General features: G+C 26.8%; 1 protein-coding gene across 1 annotated transcript; it reads left to right on the forward strand.

The window, feature by feature from the left end:
- Nucleotides 1-2,636: 2,636 nt before the first annotated feature.
- On the forward strand, nucleotides 2,637-19,310 carry LOC145831283 (insulin gene enhancer protein isl-1-like). Its single transcript, XM_082938472.1, has 8 exons — nucleotides 2,637-2,785; nucleotides 9,007-9,105; nucleotides 9,392-9,519; nucleotides 11,794-12,191; nucleotides 17,043-17,237; nucleotides 18,497-18,626; nucleotides 18,707-18,914; nucleotides 19,157-19,310. Exons 1-7 carry the CDS (start codon nucleotides 2,730-2,732, stop codon nucleotides 18,730-18,732), a joined length of 1,032 nt encoding a protein of 343 aa, XP_082794598.1. The 5' UTR covers nucleotides 2,637-2,729; the 3' UTR covers nucleotides 18,733-18,914; nucleotides 19,157-19,310.
- The last annotated feature ends 7,536 nt before the right edge of the window (nucleotides 19,311-26,846 follow it).

Here is a 26,846-nt window from a genome sequence, read left to right on the forward strand (position 1 = left end):
CAACTGTTTTAAGCTGAAATACGTACCAATTTCAAGCCTATGATTTTTAAAAGTTTTTAAACTTTACTCTGTCTAAAAGCTTCCTTAAAATGCTTACTAAAAAATATAATCTCTATGTAAAAACTGTTCAAGCATATTTTTTACTTCTTAAACTGACAAAAGCTTGAGCTTCTGACCATAAAGCTAACAAATCTGTTGGGTTGTTTTGATAGCTAAGGGCCAGGATTTTTTTTTTGTTTCTTTGAAGGTTACGTGTTACTCTCGTTACACATTTAAAAGCTTCTGTCGGCAGGAAACCATCAAGATTTTCAGATTATAGAAGTTTCGTCGGCGGCAGATGTGCAAGTATAAAGTCGAAATAGGCAACGTATCATTATCGGCTGGCTACTGAATTTTAACAAAAAACGCTGTTCACCTCATTATAAAGAAACACAGAGCAAAAATTCAGCACATTTTTTATTTGAAGCGTTCTTGTTTGCACAATACAACTTTGCGTTTGAAATTTTGTTTACTGGTAACAACTCAAACTTTAAAGTTTGTTGAAATAGAATATACAGGGTTAAACAAATAAAAACATTATCGTAGTCCGTTTATTAAATATTTATAATTTATATTTGATATACCGAGTAATTTTAAAACAGACTTGTTTATGAAAGCTTATACAAATTAAAAAAAAGTTAAGTCATAATTGCAAAGATCAAGTAAAAAAAATATATTTTATGTATAATATTTAATTAACTTTAGTCTAAATGTCTTCTTGCAAATTAATATTTTTATATTGTGTTCATCAAACAGGTATAACTTACTGAAAAAGTAAACAAATTTAATTAAACATGACTTTTACCAGTTTAAGTTATGTGTATTGTACTGATTTTTTTTACTCTACGTACTGTAAAAGTACATAACTTTAATAGAGTTATGTAAACTCAAAAGTAAACAGCTAGCAATTGATAGAACGTTTACCAGCCCAGCGACCTTTTTTTGCACTTGTTTTTTTTCCCTTGTCTCATTTTTAGAGATATGATGGTATAAAAAAAGTTCAATTGCTATACACAGCGCACATGCAGCCAGCATGCTTCATTTTGAATTTTTTTTTCAGCTTTTAGCTACATCAAGTTAGCTCTTAAAACAGTTTTGCAAACTTAAACCAATCTACTTTACAAAGCTAATTGGCTAATAGGGACATCAGATGAAAACCTCGCAGGTCGCTTATTTGACAGGGAATTTCAACGTTTCGCCTAAAAGTGGGGAGAACAACTTTGACTACTTTCAATTGGACGATACGACGCCACCTTACGGCTACTACTCGGTGGACAGCACCCAGGAAATCTTCTCGCCTGGATACAAGTGTCAAGCAGGGGGAAGCACCGGAAGCGAAATGGACTTTCACTCGAACCAGGGACATGTTTCGAGTCAGGGGATGACCCCAATATCGAGCAGGTCAAGTCAGATAATGATGTCTCAAAATTTAGACAACACGCAACAAATTAATAGAGGTAAATATTTTGTTAACTATTTTTAGTCAGCACAATTTAATTAATTATAACACAAATGATGTCTCAAAATTTAAATAAAAAATTCCAAGTTTAAAAACTATTTAGAATAGCTGATACTAAAATATAAAAGGTCAAGAAGAAAAATAGAAACTTTTTTTTTTTACCATAGCTACTTAGATTTAATTATAAAATTGATGTTACAATTATGTTTATTCAAGTTGTTTTTGTACACAAAAATATAAGAGTACTTAAGATTCTAAGAAAATAAACTTAAATTTTGTTACAATAATCCATCTTTTATTTCTACTCCTGAATGTTATATAAAACTTTGTTCCCTAGTATAATAAGTCAAAAGTCTGATACTTATTTGAAGTATTAAGTTACACGACACAATGAAAATGGCGTTTCATCAATTCGTTGTTACAAATATAAAAAGCTAATTTTTATATCTTTTTTATTCTTAGTGACCAATATCATTATGATATATAAATAAAATTCGTTATGTACATAATAAATTTTGCAAATTTGAGATTTGCTTCATATTTTACTAGAAATATTACAACTGTACTTAAATAAAGAGTTTTAAAATACAGATAATACTTTTTTTAGCTATCTATCAAAAATGCTTTCAGTCTAGTCGCAGCGAAAATTCTAGCAGATTTGACCGAAACATGGGTAGCATTCGATGAGAAAAGGAATGTTTTTAGGTGTTTGATTAATAAATTACAAGTTTTGTAGACGCCGGTAAAGCTCATTGTGAAATTTCAGGTAAAATTGCAGCGATTTAAGCGGCTATTATCCCGGCGAACCGATGTAGCTACCGGACGATAAACTGTTGAGATTTGTTGTTTTTTATTAAGAAAACGTCGTATTTAACTCACTTAATCTTCTATTTAAGCCGTAATGAGTTGAATTTAATGATTCTTTTCCGGTGGTCGCTCTCACGTTTAGGAAACATAACATAAATATTATAATTTATATATCTTTTTTATTTCTTTCAACTTCTAATTTGACTATTTAACAAAACAAATCAGATCAAACAGGTTTACATCAATAACTCATGACTCAACGAATTTTATCAAAAGTTATTTAACTAAGACTTCTGCAGGTTTTACCAGGATTTGCATGGGGTGTGGGCACCTAATTCACGGTCCCTACATCAGCACATCACAAGGGGTCGACTGGCACTCGCAGTGTCTCAAGTGCGCCGCATGCGGTTGTAACCTTGAAGACATGAAAACCTGTTATATCAGGGACGACAAACCTTACTGCAAAAACGACTATTTCCAGTTTGTTTAAAATTATATATGATACTTTTATAATACGCTTGTTTTTATTTTAGTAATCAAATACTTTATGTATGTACGGAATCAGAACTTACAAAATTTAATTAGTAATTTGTTAAGTTTGTTTTAGAATACTATTAAAACTGAAGCAATAAGTATCTATAGACATACATAGTAGAAATTAAATAACAGTTTTTTTTTGAAAAACAATACTTTAAAAACTTTTAATTTTTTGTTTGAAATAACTAATAAATTACGGATATATTAAGTGTATATTTTCATAATTTTTAAATGTTTTAATTAAAACTTATGAAGTGCTTTTTGTTTATAATTTTTGATAAGAAATCAAGTTGTTTAATCATTGTTACACTAATATAATTACAGCTTTTCAAAAACTATTTATACTACAATAAACAGTAATACTATAAATTACGTTAGAAACTTAGTTTGTGAACTACAATTTACAAAAGTTAATTTTCTGTAACACTAACCTAAAACAAAGTGTTTACTTCGTCATAAACTGATATAGAATTGTTTTACAGTAAAAATAAAAACCTTTAGTAAGACCTTAATGCGCTGCAAAAAGGTATTTTAAATCTTCGATGCTCTTAAAGCGATGATTTCAACTTTAAGTTATAAGTGACGCGAAATCGATTAAAGAATATTCAACTGAAGCTCAGAACCTTTTAATCCTAACGGAGTTGATAAAAAAACCTGTTGTGTTTAAAAACATCTGGAAATTTTGGCGAATATTTTGAAATTTACAAAAATATTCTCGGGTGTATGAAATTGGTTTTGCACATTAACTTAATAGCAAAACAGTTTTTTAAATAAATCACATAAAATTTTTTTCTTCATACTTGCTTAGAGTATTGCATTTTGAATTAGTTTCTACAGTTGTTGTTTGAAAATAAACAAAAAAAAAATTAAATAAAATAAAAAAGTAGAAGCTAAAGTTTAGTTGGAATGTGTACTTAGCACAATGCATGCCATTTTAGAATATATACTGTGACAATTTATTTAAATTTAAAAACAAAGAGTATAAGATTAAAGTTTGAAAAGGGGTTTCATTTTTTCTAAAACAATAACTTAGTTTTTCTTGTTCAATAAATAAAATTCAAGTCTGAAAATAATAATAAACAAATATATTTGATATTGAAAATTTATTTTCTAAGCTTATGCATGAATATAAATAACTCTGTATACAATGCAAGTAATCACACTTTAAACTGTGTAATCGAAAAATTTATTTATCTAATACTTTGCTTATTTAATCATTTAAATAATAGTTTGGATTTTCTAGCTCTTTTGTGTTTTTCTAAATTATTTTTTGGTAATTAAATCTATACTTAAAAATTTTGTTTATTCACATTTATATATTTTTTTTAATCTTAAACTTTGCTATTTATACAGTATCAATTTTGTTTTTAATCACAAAAATGGTTTTTAAGTAAATCACTATTCAACTATAAAACTTTTTTGTGCTAATAAACAAAAGTTAAACTTAAATATGTACAATAATTTTGGCTTTTATTATTCGACTTTCAAAAGCTCATTTGAAAAAAAAAAATTGGCGTTTTATTCGATTTTCGGTAAATAAATCAGCTGCACTGTTTTAAAAGCCTTAAAACCCGCCGACAAAATGTTTTAATTGTTCAGTTATCGACAATTATCAATATTATTTTCACTAGTTAACTGCCAGTGTTAATTGTTTAAACAAATTATTTTGCCAAATTCGAGCTGATTTTAAAGTTGCGCGCGACGAAGCTCATTTTGTTTGGTAAATAAAAATTCAAGACACAAAATAAAACATTAAAAGTCGTTCGTTAAGTATTTTCAAAGCCGAAGATTTTTAAGTGTATATTTTTACTTAGCTATTCTTTGTCTGACAGAAGCTGAAAACTTAATGATGAAAAAAACATGTCAACAGGCTCAGAATTTTTAAATTTTAGAACTTTTTAACTAAAATGTTGAACAATTTTACTTTTATTTTGAAAGAGTATAATAACATCAGCGACTAAATCATTTAAATACTCTTAAATATATAGACTTTTAGAACTTAAAATTGCCGATAAATATATCATACAAATTTTGGACTGGTTGATGCTTATTTTAATAAGCAGATTGTGTCATTAGAATACGAAATTAAACATGTTCGACAAAAAATTTTCCTAGTAGGCAGCTAACACATTAAGCAAACTTTACAACTGTGTAATTTTATAAATCCATGTCATAATTCACACTTCTCATAAGTAAAACGGTCGTGTGACAGAAAAGTGTCTGTTTTGTGCCATTGTCAGCAGTCTCATAAATATTTCACAAGTTTAAACAAGCAATATTTCATCTCGTTTTTATCTCACTCACTTTTAAACTGGTCATCCAAACTCTGTTCAAAGCTTTAAATTGAAATGAATTCCTTCTTTTTTTAATCCGTTTCCTTAAACAAGCGACATTTAAGCTTTTCAGTTATTAAATACAAAAAATCAAATTCAAACTTTTAGTAACACATGCAAAACTCATAAAGAAAGTTTACAATCAAATCTTTGTTTAATCTTTGCGCCTCTTCCTTACATTTGAGCCCCACAACTTGATTAATCTCGTCTTTGTTCGTTACTGCTTCTTAAGTTTCGTTAAGTTTGTATTTCAGCTCAGTTTAATGTCACTCATTTCATTCATGCTCACCCGTGCATGACGTGTAAACGATGATGTGAGATAAAATAATTTCCTGGTTTAAAAAAAAACATCACCATTCAGTGATGTTACGCCTCAAGCCGCTATTGTTACGTGGACAACAGAACCGGAAACTCGAGTAAGGAGCAGAATGCGTCAATCACACAAGCAAGTCTACCTTGCTACAACGAAAACAGAAATCGGTCAAACGGTTTCTGGCTTGCAGCTAGGTTTTAAAATTTCAAGCCGAACGTCGCTTGATTGCGACAAACAGCATGCATTGCTTCTTTGACTCTTGATCGAGTAAACTTTACAAAGTCATGTGCCTTCTAAAAAAAAACTCGGAATTAAGTTGTAGTTAAATTATTTTAAATTGGCAACAAAGCTAAAATTTATTTTTTTAGTTCTAAAATATTTTTTTGCGTGTAAACTACGTCATCGAAATATTACTTTCCTCACCGCAAAGTTAGTGAAGTCATAGTCAACGCCGACAACGGCTCGGCAGCATCAGCAGTGAAGTTTCACCACGTGATAGGTTAAAAATAAATTTACAATTTTTCATGATACTTGAGTCACTTAACTCTCACTTTCCCTATTGCAACTAGCTTGAAGCAATTTATTAACTCGCGATAATAGGATATTGTTACACTGTTCATTACAAAGTCGTTGTCTTTGTTGGTAAGAAACCAATAAATAAAAACTGTAAATATATATATATATATATATATAATGGTCAAGAAATGTATAAAAACAAATAATATAATAAATTCTTTTATTAAGTTAGATTTTGCTCAACTATAATGTCACGACGTTTATAATGGTACATTTGTAAAGGTTCTAACAGATGAAAGATTGTAAACTTGGTGAAATTATAATTAAATAAATTTTAACTGTTTAACCCCCTTTGTATTATATTATGCACCATAGTTCATATAGTTTTTAATAAAGTTAGATCCATAACTCGAGATAGCTACAATTTAACAATTTAAGCGTTTTTAGTTGTTTATGAACGCTTATTTTCCTAATATCATATTAGTTAATATATACTTATAACTTAGCATAAACATAAGTTATATTATATGTACTAGTGTAAAAACAAAATCTAACTTGTGAATTGTTAGCATATTTTTTGTATCTTACAGCGTTAGTTAACAGGCAGTTAAGTTGATTTTTGTTTATACTATATCAAATATCAGCTGCAGTCTAAATTCTTATGACGTCACTCCGAAAAAACTTCATGTTTTCAAGGCTGTAAATTTGCAGAGTTTTTTGAGATGCTCGTCTTGCAATTGCGTATTCAATACAGAAATATCTACATTAGAAAATTACTCGATAACTTTTAATAAAACTTTATGACGTCTATTATTTTAAATTTATTGTTTACCTGCGGTTTATTGAAGCTTTATGTCGATATTATCTTATTATAAATAACGATAATGTTCAGCTAATTTTTAATAAAGTTTATTAGCTTTACCTAAACTTCTACAACTAATTAATGTAACTTTATTAAAACTTTATCTATATGTAAATTTAAAGCTAAACGATAAAAAAACTTTATTAAGCGTCTATCAATAATGCAATCACTTCTTTAAAAGCACAAAAAAGACGAAAATGGCAATCAAGATTACTACGTATTTTGCACACAAACACGTAAAACACACTTCAAATTGTTTAAACAAACATCATTAATTACCAGTCGGCTGTGTTTAAACACACAAGCTCAACCCAAAACACTAAACTTCGTTTATTTTCACCAAACACAATAAATTGAACAGCCATCAAACAGATTATTTTTTGAAAAGTTGTCGAGTTTCCGTAACTTGATCGTGCCTTGATACGACCTTTATTTGCAAAACAAGTAAAAGTTTAAATCTGCAAAAAGTGCGATCTGCTCACGAATTATTAATAAATTTTTTGATAAATTAGTTTCAAAAATATTAGCTGGCACCAAATTCTTTATGTTATACCTCCGTGATAATTATTTCAAAATCGAATAAACTCTATTAATTTAATGAAGATGAATAAAAAAAAACAGTCTTTGTAGACTGTATTGTTATTATTTATATGTATTACATGGTAGATTTTAAAATTACAAATTCTTGTTCTATCATTTACTACTTATAAAAAATCACACTTAAAAGTATTTTAGCTTAAATAAAGTATAAACCCGACAACATAAAAAACCATAGAAGTTGAAATTTTTTTTTGTTTGGATATCAGAAATATTTTTTTTATATAAAAAGTATGCAAGGAAAAACCAAGCTCAAACCGCAAAGTAACAGGGATATAAAAGCAACAAAGATTACAAAATTTAGTTGTCTTACAGTCTGTCTGATTCGTGATAGTCGACATATGTTATCGACTACAATAAACCTCTCCACTTACTTATGACTGATTAAACGTGCCTTTGTCAACTGAACTTTATTTAATACCTACTTTTCAAAACTCTTTTGATCTAATACTTTTAAAAAAATAGCATGTTTTGTTTAATTTTTGTTTTAAAGTAAAAAAAACTCAAACATGTCTTTGGTTGCTAAAAGGATCGATTTATAGCCAAAAATAAGCTTTATTTAAAAAGGTATTTTTCTCGTCCATAGCTAATGGCGTTTTTTGATTAATTTTCTAATAACATCTGAGAAAACAGCATCAACAGTCTGAATTAAACCTTAATATGACGTCATAACACCTAAAGTCAGCTGCCAAGTTTAAATGCAGCTCAGGTGGCTTAGTAAGATTGATTGAGAAAAAACTCAATCTGGACTGTCGACTTGAGTTTAGGAACAGACACACAAGCAGACACGACAAACAGAAAAAGTTGAGGAATAAATATGTCGTCGCCGTACAGAGAAAATCCTACGGGAGCGAATCTCATTTTTAGGAAAGCACCGACATATTTTTACGTCATATTGGCTTGTTAACGCACACACAGCCTTCATTCCAGCCGGAAGTCTTTTTTTTCAGCATTATTTTAACCATAGAACTTTAGTAATTTGAACATTATTCAAAATTTTTGAAAATATTTAAACATTCATTTAAGAAAGTTTTTTTGAAAAATATTTAAACATTCATTTAAGAAAGTTTTTTTGAATGAAAAGTAAAGTGCGAGCAAAAGTCTAATGAAAAACTTTGTTATATTTAAGAACTTCTTTATTAAACGATAAACATTAAAGGCTAAGACTGTGAAATAAAATCACTTTAAAGCTAATAAAAAACCTAATTAAATGCTTAGGAAACGCTTATTACTTTATTAGTTTAATAATTATTATTTTTTTTTCAGACATACTTTGAATTGCTTTTATAGAGCACACTATTTAAGGTTTACAACTTTCCTTTTGAGCCTAAAAAGTAGTAACTTAAGTATCATTTTACAAAACACTTTGTAAATTCAGTCAATTAAAATTTTATTTTTTTTTAGATTTTATATATTTTCAGACCGTTTAAACTATACAAAAATCCGATTAAGTTGTTACTTAAAAGCATTATTTTAAAACAACTAAAGCAATTAAATCAACTAAAAACGTTATTAAATCGTAATTAAAATTTGCTTTACTTAGCTTGTTTGCTCCAAAATGTGCAAAGTGCAAGCTTGGACTGGTAAAAGGGGAACTGATGATGTCTAGCAGAGATAAAAAGTACCACGTTCAGTGTTTTAGGTTAGAAGAAAACATTATAAAATATTGTTTTATCTTACTAAATTCTCAGCAGCTTCTTGTACATGAACACTAAAAGAGAATTTATTTTTTTAAATTTAGAACGTTGTTAAGTACGTTTTTATAGTTAAAAACTAAATCATGATTGACTTGTTATAAACTGATTTATTTTACAGATGTTTTAAAGGTTTAGTGCGTGCATAGTTTATAAAGAATATATAATTTTTTTTTTCATAACGACATGCTTAGTTAATAACGAATGACTTTTTTCAACTTATTTGCATTACAGATGTTACGCATGCAACAATCAGCTGATACCTGGAGATTCTTTTGTATGTAACCATGATGGAAGCATCTACTGCTTGCAAGATTACGAAAGACTTTTCAAAAAATCAGCAGAAGACAACAGAATTATTGGTGAGTTGTCTAAAACATAGAACTTTGTTTTCAAATTTTATAATTAAAAAAACGTTGTATTTTGAACAATTATTTGAATGTTTTTTATTTTATTTGAATTCAAAACAATATTTTTGGTTCTGCTTAAAAGTTAAATTTATCATTAGAAAATATATACTTTTTATATATAAGCCTAAATTAAAACTTAATGGAAGTTATTCACTAAGTAATCAAATTTAAAACGGCTTATAAAAATACGTTTATTATAATAAAGTTTAACCAAGGTGACTTATTCATAAAAAATGTTTTCAATATTTTAGACTTCTTTTTCTTTTGTTTGAATAGTAAGTTATTTTTTTAAAGTTACTTGGATTAAGAATATAAATTTGTCTTTACTAAAGGAGGACGATATTTTCCTAGAATTTATAAAAAAAAAAAGAATTTATGTTACTTAATTAGTTTAAAATATCAAGTATAACCTAATCAACCAAGAAACTATATAACATTGAAAACAAAACTGCTGAAACAAGGCTTAACGGTAAACATACAAATTGCAACTTAAACACCCGAAATTACCGTTTTAACCAGTCATTAACCTCTAGTTTACTCGAGGTGATAAAAGCGCAAACAAAAATTGCTCATACGTAACAAAAAAATACCCCTTTGCCGTTGGCTACTGGTGCAATTTAACTCGATAATCCGTGCAAGCTAACCTCGTATAGCTCGACCCTTGAATTTTGTAATCTGATCAGATTTTCCGCGGCAGAAATTGCAGCACAATGAAGGTCGTTGTGAAGTGAAGAGGGAATTACCCTTTATCAAAACTCCTTTGATTGTTGAGATTGAGAAGTGTTAAAGCACTTTGATATTTTGGCTTCAGCTGTTTGTTTAATTATTAGTTATCGGTTTTAATTCGCGCTAAAGTGTTATTGAGCTTTTCGGTTCCAGTTTGTCTCCGATGCTGTCTGAAAAAAATTGGTTTTTGTTAAATTTAAAGGTCAAAGGTAGCCGTGATACAGTTAAAGAACGTTTAGCAGTAAAGAATATTTTTGTCTGTTAGATAATTTTTTCTATTGCTTTTACCTTCTTCGTTTAAAATGAGTTCGATATTGAAGATGTTCAAAAAATAAGAAGTAAATATTAAAAAACACTGTTTCCTTAAATTTTAAAGTATTTTACTGTTTTTAATCTTACTTTTTGTAACATTTTTTTAAAGTACTTTAGGTCGGCTCAATGAAAATTTATTTAGTTTATTTAATTTTACTTTAATCATATTAAATATTTGCTACTTTGCAAAATTTCTACTTAAAAGCTAACTTTTAGCTTTTATGTATAATAAAGCTGATAAAGTTTTCAAGAAACTTTAATTATCCATTCGAAATGGTATTAATTACAAATAAATTTTGAACAAACTACTAAAGTAGTTTGAAAAGTAATAATTGTGTAAAAGAAAAACAAAGCTATCACTATACTGTTTATAAAACCTTATAAAATCAAGTGTGTGTAAAGTTGAAAAAAAAAGAATGTCTAAAATACACTTTTTGTAAAATTTTCATTTCAAAATACACATTCCTATCGTTTATAGTCAAATAAAAGAAAATTAGAATCTAGATTTTTCTGATTTTTAATAATCAAAGTGAGTATTCAAAGTATCAATGCTGAAGAATTTAAAGAAACAAATAAATATTAAAAAAAATTAAAAAAATTACCAGCAAAATAATTATTCGCAAACAATGACTTCATATAAACGCAGTGGGACCAAATTAGTATTGTTCTTCAATTATTTAAAAAAGACAAGTATCTTTCGAAGCGACAGTCACTTTGAAGTCGTCACACGAAAGCAAATTGCCACAATTAAGGTATTAATACAACGATAACGACAAGTCGCCTCAAGCTTTAAACAAAGTCACCCGCAAAATAGTTGAAAATGAGCGTTTCAAATAATAAACTGCTGAAGTTGAAATAATTGGCTTTATCGGAATTTTCCATCAGCTTTGAGTTGTGTGAACGTTTGAAGTTTTCTTTTTGTTGTAAAAATAATAAAAATATTGATTTATAACAATATTTGTTTTGACTAAGAATCATTTCAAAATTTTCTAAAACAATAGAAAGTCCATATCAAGACTTTATTGGAGTTCTTGTTATTATTGTTTTAAAGATACTATAAAAGTTTTTTTTTTGACGACATACTTCAGCCGAATGCTATTTTCTACAACACATATGTAACAAAAATAAACAATGAATACTATTAAAGAACTCTACCAGTTTTCAAAATCATGTAAATTCAACGAACAGACGCATACACGGGTCAAATAGTTCCAGGGCAGAACATGGACCACGGTCGCAGGGGAGGACACATTTCATCGGGAGAGCGCGGCAAGGATCAAGGGGCAAGCAGCAAGAGGAGAGGCAAGACGACGAGACAGAGGACGGTGCTGAACGAGAAGCAGCTGACGGTGCTGCACACCTTCTACGACAACAACTGCAGGCCCGACGCCATCATGAAGGAGCAGCTGACCGCCATGACCGGCCTCCCTCAACGAGTCATCAGGGTGTGGTTCCAGAACAAGCGGTGCAAGGACAAGAAGAGGTCGATCGCGCTCAAGCAGCAGCAACAACAGAAGATGGAGCAGCAGCAGATGAGGAACGGCGAGGGAGGGGAGCAGCAGAATTCCGGGCAGCAAAAGCAGCAGGTTGGCTGGTTTGATGTTAAATAACAAAATGTTAAGAACTTGCTTTTGAAAAAAATAATTTAAGTACTGTAGATTTAGAAGAACAGTTTTTTTGTTATGCTTTTAGTTTGCTAAAATTAATAAAAATATGCTTATACTTTTGCTAAAGTAATTTTATTACGCGTGAATGAAAACGTGTGTCAGAAAAAAAAATTCATTGCCCTGATTTATTTCTTTTGCTTAAAATTCCAAGTTTTTTTTGTAGATATTTTAAGACTTTAAAATGTAGCTAGATATTCAGAAAATATTTTTTTTTTAATTCTAAGGTTGTCTTTTATTATACAGTCATAACATGTTTAACCTTTACAAACCATAAAAATTTCTTTATTTTTAATTAGTCTTTCTCTTTAGTAATATAAGTTATTTAATTTGTAGCATTAAACAAGTAATAGATTTTTTTTCTACTAGAATTAATAGTTTCAGATATTGTTTTATACTAGTAAACAAAAGGTTGATTGATATTGAAAATTTTAAAAAATACACCTGTTATAATTAACTAAAAAAGTATTTAAATACCACGCTTTTTTTATGAAAAATTAAGAAATCGAATACTTACAATAAGAGCAGATGCACATTATTTGTTATCGGATTTATTACTGTATAGTATTAAAAATATTTAAAGAAAAAGTGTACAAATGATGAAAAATCTTATTTATAAAACAAATAAAACAAGATCAAGTTAAGAAATAGATAAATATTGAATTTTTAGTAAACGGCAATTAAAAATAATTAATTAAATACTTGATTTGAAAACATTGTAAAGCCTGTTTTGTTACATAATTTTTACAAATAACATCGGCGAAAGTCTGCAGAAAAAATGTTTGAACTTTCGTTTGCTGTGAGACAAGCTCAAATTTAACAAAAGGGTTGATCATGCCAATTCGATGATCAGACCACAAGTTTCGGTAGACTGAGACCGGTTTCGTCCTTATTAGGACTCATCAGTCAGTCACAACCGAAAAATCTGTAGTCGTCAATCTACAAACGGTTTATCATGCTTTCACATGAAGCAACCATTTGCTGGCAATGTTGCTGACTGACTGATGAGTCCTAATAAGGACGAAACCGGTCTCAGTCTACCAAAACTTGTGGTCTGATGATCGAATTGGCATGATCAACCCTTTTATTACATAATTTTATTTACATATTTTATTTGATACATACGCGTTGCACCACTGTTGCTTTTTTAATGTAGTATTTGAGACACAGTCAATTAACATTTCAATATTAATGCAGTACATGCTTTCAAAATAGCCTTCAAATATTCATTTCACACACTTATTTCTGTAATTAAAATTTATTTAGTTCCCAGTCACTCATAAAACTTTATTTTAAATTTGTCGGTCAATACATTCAATAGTTTCTATTGAACTCATACACCGATTAATGCGGACTCTTGACCCTTTACCAACTAAATACTTATCGCTTGTATTTGAGCCAGCAGCATGTTACTTTCGAAGGTTCTTGCCAAATTTCACGCCTATATAGCCACCCATTAATCCTCAACACCAGAGTCTTATGACGTCATAATCCAATGCATTTCGCACAGCTGCAGTTTGTAAGAGCTTGCCTTGTATTGTTTTTATTTAAAGTTGCTGACCGTCTACGCTTCCTTTTTTTAAAAAATTGCTCTTTAAACAGATTGAGGTTAAGTGTTATAAGAAGGTTTTAAACTAATAACTAATTGACAAATATTTATAAAAACTTTCCACTAAAACCAAATACATTAAAAGAGCTTTAAACACAAAATTAAAACTGATTTAAGTATGTCTTATTTAAAATATAAGTATAATACTGTATTCTTTAGTAATTTATTTTATCGGATTGATCTACTTTTTAAAGTAAAAGCTTAAAAAATAAATTTTAGTTTCTTTTCTCAGTAAAATTTTAGATTTATAAAAACTGTTTTTATTACATGATTTATAGGTTTAACAAAAAAGCTTGTTTTGTTACTTAAAAGAATGATGCAAGTAATCAATTTAAACGTACTATTGTTAGTAATTTTCCTTTTTTCCGATTAAAAATAATAAAAATAAAGTATCTTTCTTAGTAAAACCACACAAATTTTTCAATCTTTTAAACAACTTATACATTTAAACTTTATTACCTTAAAACTTACTAACGACGGTTTTGGTAATCAATTCTATAATTCGAAGATAATAAAATTTACTAGGTTGACAAAATAAAAAAATAATCAATACTCTAGTTGGAGTAACCGACAATTTCGCACTTTGACATCTAAGGACTGGTTAAAGACGTGATTATGATAAATGACACCCATTTGCGTTGCCCTGACAATGGTTGACATATGTTTAAAACGCTCATTTAGGAAGTAGTTACCATGGAAGCGTTTGACCACAAGTTTAATTAATCGCCCATCATGTTGGATTTATGTTTGTGAAAAAATACAACCGTTATTTTATTCCTTATATTTTAAATGTGATATATCACTGATAAGTTTTGTTTAATACAAAGTACGCAAGTATAACCAACATAGACTTAAAATTTTAGCTATTTATAATGATAATGATAGTAAAAAATACTTGTACCTGATTTTACTCGTGTTAAGCTAAAAAAATATCAGAATTATTTCACCCCTGTTGTCTAAAGTTATGATTTAGATTTTAGGTAAACCTTCTTGAACATTAAAACTTAACTCTGTTGTGATAAATGTAAGGCATATTTTAAATGGTGAATAAACAATTTGAAATAAGAAACGACTGTAACAGGAAAAAAGATGCAACTAAGCCTATTTCAAGTTTAAGTAAAACTGTAATTTAAGTAGCTTCTCTGCTAATCTGACTTAGATCATAATCTTTTCTTTCTTTACACCTGCCTAAAAATAAGCTGCTAAATAAAAAAAAAACTAAAGAAAATAGATCTACGAAGCAACTCATTTATTTTTAATAATCTTGGGTTTGGAAGCGCGTGGCAACTTTTAAAAATACACGTTGTTACGTCACAAAGTTCAGAGAAAGGTCAAAGAAGCCAAACCGCTCTTTTTTGTTGTTGGCGCCACGATGCAGGGACGAAGTATCTGCATATTCATGAGCTCATCGATCAGTGTGATCTGAGATGATGAATGTCTTCGTCTTATTAGTTTTTATCTAAAAAAGCAGTGAATGACAAGAGTTGACTCTTACATCTTTCTTAACAATAAATCACAATACCAGTTTTTTCCGGTAAATAAAAAATGAGGTTTTGAATAAAACTGTAAATTAATATGAACAAAAATTTGTATTCAATTTAAGCATTTTAGCAAGTGATTAATTATTCACTTGATCTCATCACACGCGATTTTGTTATCTACTTGTGCTTCTAAAATTTCGATAAAATAAAGTTTATTGACACAAAAATAGAAACATAAACAAATGAAGTATCAGAGCTTTCAATAAAAATTACTTGTAAAATACGGATAACTATGAATATTTTTAATCCTTTTACGAGTATTAGTAAGACGACTGAATTTATCTTAAGTGACTTTTCAGATAAAGGCTCCTTAACCTTAATTTTTTACGAAAACCACTTTTACAAGTTTGATTTAGATTCAGTTTGATCAGTTATGACATTGTTTTGACATTGTTAATGTAATTTGAGTGCTTGAAGTAAGAAGTTTAAAAGTTCTAAACTATATAGATTTAAAAATAACGTTTGTAACAAATGAAATTGTATGAGGAAACTAAGATAATAAAACTTTTCAAAACATACGTTTATAAAACTTCTAAAGATATGTTAAATATCTAAATCAAATTTGAATTTCAAGTTGTGTAAGTTGTTTTGGTAATACTTAATATAAAAACTTTGTGTAAGGAGGGAGTTTTAGAACAAAAAATAATGTTAAAGAACGTTTTGTATTTAACGTCTATTTTTTTAATTGGGTTTAAAAAGATAATTAATTATCTAAAACAGCTCAAGAAATTAAAACTAGTCTTACTTTAGGTTTATGTGAACAATTGACAGCTTATGATTTATTAAATTAACATCATCAGAAATGCATAAAATACTCAGTAAAATACTTAAGAAAGCTTTCACGACTGTAGGCTTAGTAGTACAACATGCATTTAATTATTTTATTAAAAAATCCAATTTTGCCAATATTGCAAGATTATAACGTAGTTTGCTGATAAATTTTTTTAACTTGGTTCGCAATTTGAATTCATTTGTGGAAATATAAATAAATTTTATGATGATTTAACTGCTAATTCTTAGTATACGTTCTTAATTAAATCATAATTCACAAGAGATTACGACAAAGTTGTCTTATTATTATTATTATTTTATACATTGCTACGATAATATTTCTATTTATAATTTTTAGTCGAACTAGCATTCTATTCTAAAATAAATACTTAAAACAGTCAAATTGTTCTTAAGAAAAAAAAGCATTGCAAATAAATGATAAGCTAGCTGTGCATAAGTTAAAAAAACCCTCAAACCAAGCCTGCATGCAAAAAAACCTCAAATCCACACCAAGCTTGCATTCTACAGCCACAGTGACGTCATAATCACAAGTAGCGCGCAAGTGTGCTGAGTGTCTCTCATCAGAAAATTAGTAAAACCATCTTTTGATTAAAAGAAGATAGTTTTTCTTGTATTGATTTGAAAAGTCCTTCATCGATTATTTATTGTGGCAGTGTAATGTGATAGACAGTTTTAAGCTTGCTTAATTTTTGATTGGGATTGTTGTTAGTTGTTTTAAATATTAAATACTTTCTTGCTCACTACTTTCAAAGAATTTTAAGATGTTGTAATTTAAATTAGTTGTGAAAAAAAGTAGCCTTATTTTTTTTTTAAATGCTGTACTTATTTAAGAACAAAGCATCCAGCTCAAATAATGGACCTAACCAATCAGACCAGCCGGTCAGCATTCCAGGACGAAATTCAAACCAGTCTATTGACCAGTCGAGGGGTTACAACCATCATCAGAAGGAGCAGCAGCCGGCTTGGAAGGCGCTGAGTGATTTTGCACTGCAGAGCGAAATAGAAAAACCGCCGTTTCAGCAGCTGGTTTGTTTGTAAAATGTTTTGTAAACACTTTAGTGTGACTGCGTTTGATAAAAATATTGTCGTTTAAAAAAAAGAAGTTTCTATATTGTCATATATTCAGCTGATTTTATATGGAAAATAAATTATTCTGCACATTGAAAAAGTAGTTTTTTTTTAAGTTTGATCAATTAGTTAAAAAAAAAAGAAACAAATGGCTGCCTCTCTTTGATAAAAAACTGGTTTTCATTTAGAAACTTTTTCGCATACATGTAGCATAAAAATGAAGCTTTTAGTTATCTTTTAATTGTTGTACTTAGCGTTTTATTTTAAAATCTGAAAAATCAAAGTTACTCTTCAAACTTTTAAGTTTTTTATAACTTTTTTAATTATTTTTTTTTTATTATTACAGCAAGTTTGAACTATCTGATATCAAAATTTTACTAAAATCTTTAACTTTTATTTATTTTGTACGCAATAAGTCAAACATAACGTTGTGTACTTTTTAATTTTAAAGTTCAAACTAATCTTGCTAAATATTTGATAGTTTTTCGTTAGACCTATTTGTTTTGAAAGCTAGGAAAATATCATAAAAATGTTGTGAAATAAATTAAAACGTTTACTGACGGCATTATATACTTATTTAGTTGTTGAAGTGACTTTGTAAAAATACTGGTATGAAATAGTTTTTAAAAACTTTTGTTTCTTAAAAATAATTTTATTTTAAAGTTTACTTTTAACTTTTACAGTTGTAGTTTAACAGCCAAGTTCGAAATAAATATAAAGCAATTGAAAGACAAACTTGAACATACTTGCTAATTTTGTTAAAATTTTTAATACAAATCTGATGTTTATTCATAGTAGTTTTTATCAAGAAGATCTTAAACTAAATTTAAAAAAAAACAAAAGGTACAAAGTGTGTAAACTATAATATTACATTTAATATAACATTGGTACGAGGTATGCATAGGTTTAGAGTGTTACATAAGTATGCGTGAGTCTCTATTAAATTAAACAGCCAAGTTAAATTCAATTCATAAGCTAATTATAGAAATTACCTAAAATTTATTTAGGTTTTACATCTGAAAAAACATTTTAAACTAATATTAAACCAATGTTTTTTTTCAATAAGTGTATTTTCAGTAACCTGGCATTTCTTTAGAATAGTAATTTGACTATTTGGTGGCTACTAGTTACATGTTAAGTTTGAACGCATCTTCATTTAAAAACAACTTTTAAATTTATCAAAATATTAAAAACAAAAACACTAAATGGTTTTTCAGGTGAGCAACTTCTCAGATCAGGCTCCCTCTTCAATGTCTGATTGTTCGGAGGTTTGCAGCATCCCCTCCGTATCCTCCCAAAGTTACTCAACCAACTCTTGCGCTACTCCACCACATCTTATTACAGAAAGTAACTAACTATAAAACATTTATATGAACGTCGCAGTATGCTCCTTTTTGTTAAAATATTTTACTTAACTACGTATACAGAGTCAAAGATCGTATTTACTGACTGAACAAAGACATCGAAAGAAAGTTGCAATCGAACAGTTCGATGAAGACGAGACTCAATCAGTTCAATAAGCTGAAGGCGCACGTTCAGATGTTCTAATACTAGAAATTTACGAAGCTGAAGCAGGTGTTCAAAAGGAAAAACACCAAAACCAAAACATTTTCTAACTTCATTCCGGTTAATAAAGTAAGCAATTTTTTCCAAACGTAAATAATTCTTTTTTTAAACTAAGTACAGTTTACATCAATAAAGATTTTAAAAATATATATTTTAAACAATGAACATCAATTTTTTTCAAACTTTCAAAGAATTACAATATAATTTAAGATAAGAGTTCAAATGGCTGAACTAATTCTGCTTAAATGATCCAAGTATTTACAATCTCTTAATTTATTTAATAAAAAATCTCGACTGTTTAAAATTAACAGATTTCTCAAAATATTTCACAAAGAATTCACAAGAGAACGGTTTGGTCGACTCTAAGTGCAGAAAACTTCTGCTGACTTTCATGAAGCCTTTGATATCAGAACAGAAGTAATAATGTCACCAGAAAAGCAGAAGAAAAAATAAACTGTTTTTTAATAAAACAAACAGAAAAGACAAACTGCATTCAAATGAAAGCTACTTTGTTAACAAAAAGTTTTTTTGTAATTATTGCTTGTTTGTACGTTCTTTTTTTTTGCAAGTTTCATATTTTTATCAAACATCTGAGAACAAAAAACTTAAATATGCATTTTATTTAAAAATAAAAACAAATTATATACATAAGCTTCATTCAACCTATTTAAGTTGTGTGCTTTTAAATGTCATCAGCTTCAAATAAAATTGTCAAATTCTACTTTTATAATGTTATATAACTATTTAGTTATTCTAAACTAAATTGCATCTAATTTAGTGCATAACATTTTGATGCTTAAGTGTTCATCGTTATATGGAATAATGTTATCAAAAAACTAATTGCCTTCAAAACAGTAAAATTTATTTTTTGATACAAATAATTCTTGTAGAAAAATCAGTTTATAACTCTAAATATTACATTTAAAAACTTATAGCTTAAATATAAAAGATCTTTTTTTTAATATATTTGCTCATAATAAAGTTTAATTGAAACCCATTATAGCCAATGATATTAAATTATTAAGACAGCAGTTAATGAAGTTTAAATATCTTAAAATAAAAGTACTGATTAAAATCTTAGTAAAAATAACAATGTTTAAGTATTGATTACTTCCCTGTTTGATTAAATTTAATCTTTTTAAATTTTAATGATTTGATTTTTAAATAACTTATTAACCGAGCTACTATTGCGAAATGTTAATGATGAATAAATTATAAAATACAAAAACTTTAATCTTGTATCCTTGCAAGTAAAAGTATTATAATTTTAAGAAAGGTTATTTTCATTGAAAATATTCTAAGTTCAAGTGAGTACGTCTCTTTTATAAGGTTTAAATTTTTAAGCTTAAGCTAGAACTATATTCAAATAGTTTTTAATTCAAAACTAGAATCTAACAAAGAAATAAATTAAGTTGCCACAAAATTGTTTTATATGTAATGATAAAGTTTTAGGTAGGTTTTATTGTATAACATTTTTTTATTATTTTAGCTTCTAAGTTAAACATTTAAACTGAAAAAAAAAATAATTAAAGTAATAAAATTTTAAATAATAGAAAACTTTATTATTGTTTATTATGCAACGTTCGGCTCCTGTATCAAAACCTGAGCCATTAAAACAGAACATAAACGAAGACAAAATACAAAAGTTTAAGAATAAATTGACACGTAACTATATCGTTTGAATTTAAACTAATGTTAAAAAAATTAAGAAACATAGGTTTTTTTTTTGCATTAAAGCAAATACGAAAACTATTATACAAAAGAGCAAAAACTTTACAGTATATATATATTTATAAGAAGTACGACTAAAAATGATAATATAATTAAACAAAACAACTTAAAAGTAAATTGTTCAAAACATAATTTTAAAGAAAGTTTATAGAATGTTCAGAAGTTTAAAGGAAAAAAAAATTTTTAGATACTATTAAAAAATCTCAAAATACAGTATATAATATAAATAGTTAATATAATTATAAATGGTATTTTTATCAGTTTAGTTATAATTTGATCGCCGTTGAAATTCCAACTGTAAGCTTATTATAATTAACTAAGAAATAAAATTATCTTGTTTACTTAAGCTTATGTAAAAGTTTCAACTTTTATCATTAAAGATAACAATAAAAAATTTCAACTTATTAATAAGGAGAATAAAATAGCTTCCAATACTTTAAGATTTCAATTAAAAAGGTTATCTTCAATTATTAATGAAATCATTTTTTTGAGTTAAACATTGTTTTAATATTTTTTTTGAAAGTTAATAACTTTTTAAACATTGATAGTTTAAAAATGTATATAACTTCAAGCTATTTGTGCAAGCAAAATTATTTCTCAACTCAAAGTATACTAAATAAATCTATAAGGTTACATAAAAACATTTAAAAATATTTATTAATTTTTTATGTTAGCAAAATATTTTAATCAGCTTTTCTTAGAAACATAACTATAACAAAAACATATATACTTATAGTACTAATAAAACAACTTATTATATCTAGTTTTATTGAAAGTACTATTTTATTTGTCAAGAACAATAAACTATCTCAATGATTGATTACAAAAAGACGTTTAAAATACAAAAAATTATTTAACAGAACTATTTTAATTCTTATAAGCTTTTGAATCAGCTTATTTTAATTATTATCTGGAAGGCTTAAATATAAATACTGGTTTATATGTTTGCAAGTAAAAACTAAACCAAAATCAAAATTTTAAGTAAAACGCAACAACTATTTATAAAAAAATAGTATTAATACTTATAATTTAAAAGAAAATATATTATTTTCTTTAAAACGAAGCTTTTCTTTAACTATTATCAAAAAAATTAAATAGAACTTTAAAAGCTCATATTTGTAAATTCTTAACAATTAAAGTTATGTTTCACTCAAAACCAACATATAAGTGACAAAAACTTTTATGATTTTTAGAAGCAAGTTTCAACTTAAGTCTATAATGATTTTTTAGCAGGTACACATGAAACAGACGGTTTTGGTAAAAAGTAGAGATTTCTGCAGCTAAAAACAATATAAAAAATCCTAAACTCAATAAGTATAAACCGTAAGTGTTTAAATTATATACGGAATATCGAAAATTTCTGCTTAATTTGTCTTGCAATCCACAAAGTTATAACTACTAACATTAATATATAGGTTGTTATCCATTACAATTTGTTTATAAATATAAATTTTTTGTTTAATTTTTTTATATAATAAAAAAACAATTGTTTAAATAAAAGTCAAGAATATAACCTTATATCACTTATAATACCTTAAAACTGATTGTCTATTTTTTTAACTTAAATAATAAAAGTGGAAGTTTTATTTTCATATTGTAGTAAATTTTACACTGAAACCGTAATTAGTAGCTGTTCCAAAAGTTGGGTTTCACGACTATACATACTTAATAAAACAAAAAAAAAACTCAAGATGCTTTTTAGTATTTAACACTATAGTAGTCTAACTGATTTAGCATTAATAGTTTGCTGTTTTTGTTTATGATGCGAACTAATAGAAATGCTCTAATAATTCAACATAATAAAACAACTATTAGTATAAACCATACTTTATTTTCTTAAGTTGCTTGTTTTTTAACTTTAAAGTCTTATAATAAAAAAAGCTATAAAGTATAGTTCCAACGTTTTAAAATTGAACTAATTACGTATTCTCGAGGGGTAATATATCAAATTGTTATGGCTTTAGCACGCATCAGACTAATAATTTTTTTTTCAGAACTTATCATGTTTGACTTTTGGATGATATAACATTCGCGTATTTAATTTGGATGTCACAAAATACCACACTATTTATTATATGAATACTACTTGAAAATTTTTATAAAATGTAAATCTTGATTGATAAAATTATTTTTTAAGAAGTAATAAACTAAAATAAATTTTTTCAAACAATATAAATAAGACTCAATTTTTCAGAACAAAATATATTTCATGCTTCTTTCTTCAGTTGTATACTAAGCAATAAAAATAAAATTTCAAATATAAGTGTGAATATAAATGCAAAAATAATAGTGAAAATGCAATCAACGTAATTAATAAAAATAAAGCAAAGAATAATCAACAATACATAAGTACTTCTAATTACAATGCAACTGAAAAAATAATAAAACAGAGCAACAACTTATAAAACAATTTAAGAAAACAATTTGTATACAACTGACGAAAGAAGCATGAAATATATTTTGTTCTGAAAAATTGAGTCTTATTTATATTGTTTGAAAGAATTTATTTTAGTTTTTTAATTCTTAAAAAATAATTTCATCAATCAAGATTTACATTTTTTAAAAATTTTCAAGTAGTATTCATATAATAAACAGTGTGGTACTTTGTGACATCCAAGTTAAATACGCGAATGTTATATCATCCAAAAGTCAAACATAATAAGTTCTGAAAAAACTATTATTCTGATGTGTGCTGAAGCCATAATAATTTGATTTATTACCCCTCGAGAATACGTAATTAGCTTAGCTTTAAAACTTTGGAACTATACTTTATAGCTTTTTTTATTATAAGACTTTAAAATTAAAAAACAAGCAACTTAAGAAAATAAAGTATGGTTTATACTAATAATTGTTTTATTTATATTGTTTAAAAGAAGTAATAAACTAACTGTTTTGAAATTATTAGTATTAACCTTTTTAAGATGCAAAATGATTTAAAGTTTATTAAAACATAAATTTTTATAACCGATTTTGAGTATTGTACTACTTTATAAAGTTCTATATTTGGACTTAAATATTTCAAAAACTCATTTAGTATAAATAGGTCTTTTAATGTGTATATGTTAAAAAAAACGCTAAATAATAAAGTATAACCAAATAAAAACATATCTAATATTAGACCATTAGCACACCTGTGTTCTTTAGTTTAGTTATTAAAAAGTTTTGGGGTAAAACGTTTTTTAGTTTTTTTTCAGTAAAATATACTTTCTTTAACTTAACTACGCAGTCGTTTCCTCGTTAAAGTTAGAAAAATTCACGTCTTTTTTTCTCCATTTCTAACGCTTTAAAGATTTTTAAAACAGATGTATTATTAATATACTTTCAAAGTGCTTTGCATAGTTTAAAGCCTAGTAAAATATAAAATATTTTTTAACGTAAATACTTACAAAGTATCAATGAATATTTGAAAAACAATTTATATTTTTATTCTTAATCTAAAAGCAATAAAAGTTTCTTCAATTAAACAGCAATAACCAAAGAAAATTAAGTGATTACTTAAGTACTTTTCTACATTAGACACTTTACAGCTATTTCATAAAAGTTTACTACTAAAATTAGTTTTTTTTAAAGTAATACCTTTTAGTAACGCTTACAATTATATAATGTGTAAGATATAAAAACAATTTTAAAGTTTTTTTGGACAGAAACTATACCTTACAGAGAAATGTAATAATTTTTTTAAAACGATTAAGGTACAACAACTTAGTCGTGTTTTTTTTTAAAGAAAAACTTCCAAAAATTGAGCTTTATAAAGTATTGATATCCTTTATTCTGAACTTAAATTTTTAAGATAGCTTTTTGACCACGCAAAATTACAAAACTTTAATAATTTTTTTTTTAAATTTAATTTGATTTGTTTTTAAAGTTGCAAGCGAAGCGTTTGATTGATATTGCATTAAAAATGTTCGAAATAATCACCTAAAAGCTAAAAGCGAGCGTGTTGAAGTATTATAAAAGTAACAACAAATCCTGTTGGGCTGAGGTTTATACAAGAAGCAGAAGCTGCCAAAAACAACTTAACATTGACCACTAGTTTTTAAAACAAGTTTGTTTTCACTGAAGAAAATGTTTAATAGGTGGTCGGTGCTTATAATCTGTAATTTTGTTTTGAACAACAAAACTTCCAACTTAACATTATTACTTAAAGCAGCTACTTGATAGGATGTTAATAATTGAAGACTTTGTAAAAGTCTGCACGCGCTAACTAAGTACAAAAAAAAAGTATTTCTAATGTTGTAAACTGTACATTATAATTTAATGTTTCTAAAAATTGTGTTTATTAATCTAGCGCATAGTGTTACAAACTTTGCGCACAGTTTTTAAAAAATACTAAATGCTTTTACCAAACATAATAAAAATAAATTTTGTTATTAATAGTATTATAATCTTTTAGATAAAGCAATTTTGCTTGTACAAAAAAACATTTGTTGTACTATCTATATCGTTCTCGTGGTGAAATTTTATACGTTTAAAATAATCAATCAGTTATATTTATATTTAAAATTTATATCAAAAAAAAATTCTTATAAGCTTTTACTTAAAAAAAATTCAAACTACTCGAGTCACTAATTTATCAAAAATTATAATGTTTTTTTTTGTATACAACACATGACTTATAAAATAGCTACGTAACTGTTTACATATATTATTTTACGATTTTTAAAAACTTATTTTTATTAAATTAAGTATTTAAATTGAGATATTATAATTTTTTTAAGTTTTACTAAACTAAACCTTTTTTTTCTTTGGTTAGTTTTTAAAAACAGTCAACTAAGAATACTTTAAAAGCTTTTAAAAAACTTAAACCCAGAGCTAACTTATGTTTAAATATTGTAATAAGATTTTAAATAAACTTAAATCTTACCTGAAACCAAAAAAGTTAGCTTTTAAAAGTTTTAACTGGTAATATTTGCCTAAAGTTGAAAAAATCAGTTGATATTATAACCAAAAAAAGGTGACACAACAATAAATTTTGATGGAGTTCGGAAGCAACAGTATCTTGCTGCAAATTATTTTATTTTGCATAATAATGATTTATCATCTTAGCTACTAGTTTCCTTCAATTTTGCCAGTACTTTTGTGCGCTATTCATTACATGCACTGTGATTGTATAATTGAAAAGCAGTTTTGATATCTTAATCATGAATTTAAAGTCATAGAGTTGATTTTTATGTTTTTTGCATGCTGGTTAAAGCAAAATTGTTAAGTTTAAATCTAAGTTAAATATAGGTACGTAAAGTGAAAAAATAATTGAATTGATGCTAGTTATACCGTTTAAAAAAAATAACAAGCTAGTTTTGAAAAAGCATTTAGATTTAACATAGATTCTACCTAAATCTTTACAAAAATAAAGATTGTTCTCATTAATATCTCATAATAGTTTAGCAGCTCCTAAAATATGCATTTACTTTAAAAACTATTATTGATTAAGCCAAATTTATTTTAAAGATACGTATGAGTAAACGTTTTAACAGTTTTTCAAACTTAAAATATCTACCTACGCTCAGACTTTTGGGAGCCTCTAACATCATCTTTAAGTCTTTCAAACAAAGTTTTTTTATGAATACATGATAAAGTAAACAAAAAGTCATAAACTGATAACATATCTTTTGTTAACCGAAGACTCTTCCCTTTAGTGATTGTCCTTAGTGATGACCAATGAAACTAGGTTTGTTCTTTTTGAAATTAATATTTGTAGAAGGATGTTAGTGTTCAAAAGATTTGATCGTTTTAGGGTTTGCGATAAATAACACATCAATCAAATTGAGTTTTGTTTTATTTTTCTTGTAGTTCGAAAACAAACAATAAGACTACTTAATATTTCGGTGATTTTAGTGGCCTATAACATTTTAGTTTTATAAGTACTTTATTATAAAATATTTTAAAGTGTTATTTATCTCTTAAATAATTTTTTTTCAATATTTTTAAAGCATTTATGACAAAAATGCATTGATTTCTTGCTTAGACAATTTTAACGTTGAAAATAAGTATTAGTTATGTAAAGCATTTTAAATCATGTAGCATTTAATTGTATTTATAAATATGCTCTACATTTCCGCATTAAATTCTGCTTATTTTATCAAACGGTACTTAAATTTTATTATAAACTTAAGGATACAAACAGTTTTATTTAAATATAAACTCTACATTATCATTTGTACTTTTAACACAGCTAATATTTGATTAGAGATATTGATGTAAATAAATTCTTTATTAGATTTAATACTTTAGCTGTTAGAAAAGTGTATGATTTTAAACTGTAAAATATAC

This window comes from Thalia democratica, chromosome 3 (assembly GCF_965202585.1).
Source record: "Thalia democratica chromosome 3, ktThaDemo2.hap1.1, whole genome shotgun sequence".
NCBI lineage: Eukaryota > Metazoa > Chordata > Thaliacea > Salpida > Salpidae > Thalia > Thalia democratica.

Bases quoted from the DNA above. Each gene is read 5' to 3' on its own strand.
- LOC145831283 (XM_082938472.1), top strand. From the start codon at position 2,730: ATGAAAACCTGTTATATCAGGGACGACAAACCTTACTGCAAAAACGAC. The intron at 9,106-9,391 runs GTTAGAAGAAAA...TTTGCATTACAG, and splicing joins TACCACGTTCAGTGTTTTAG to ATGTTACGCATGCAACAATC. The intron at 12,192-17,042 runs GTTGGCTGGTTT...TACTTATTTAAG, and splicing joins CCGGGCAGCAAAAGCAGCAG to AACAAAGCATCCAGCTCAAA.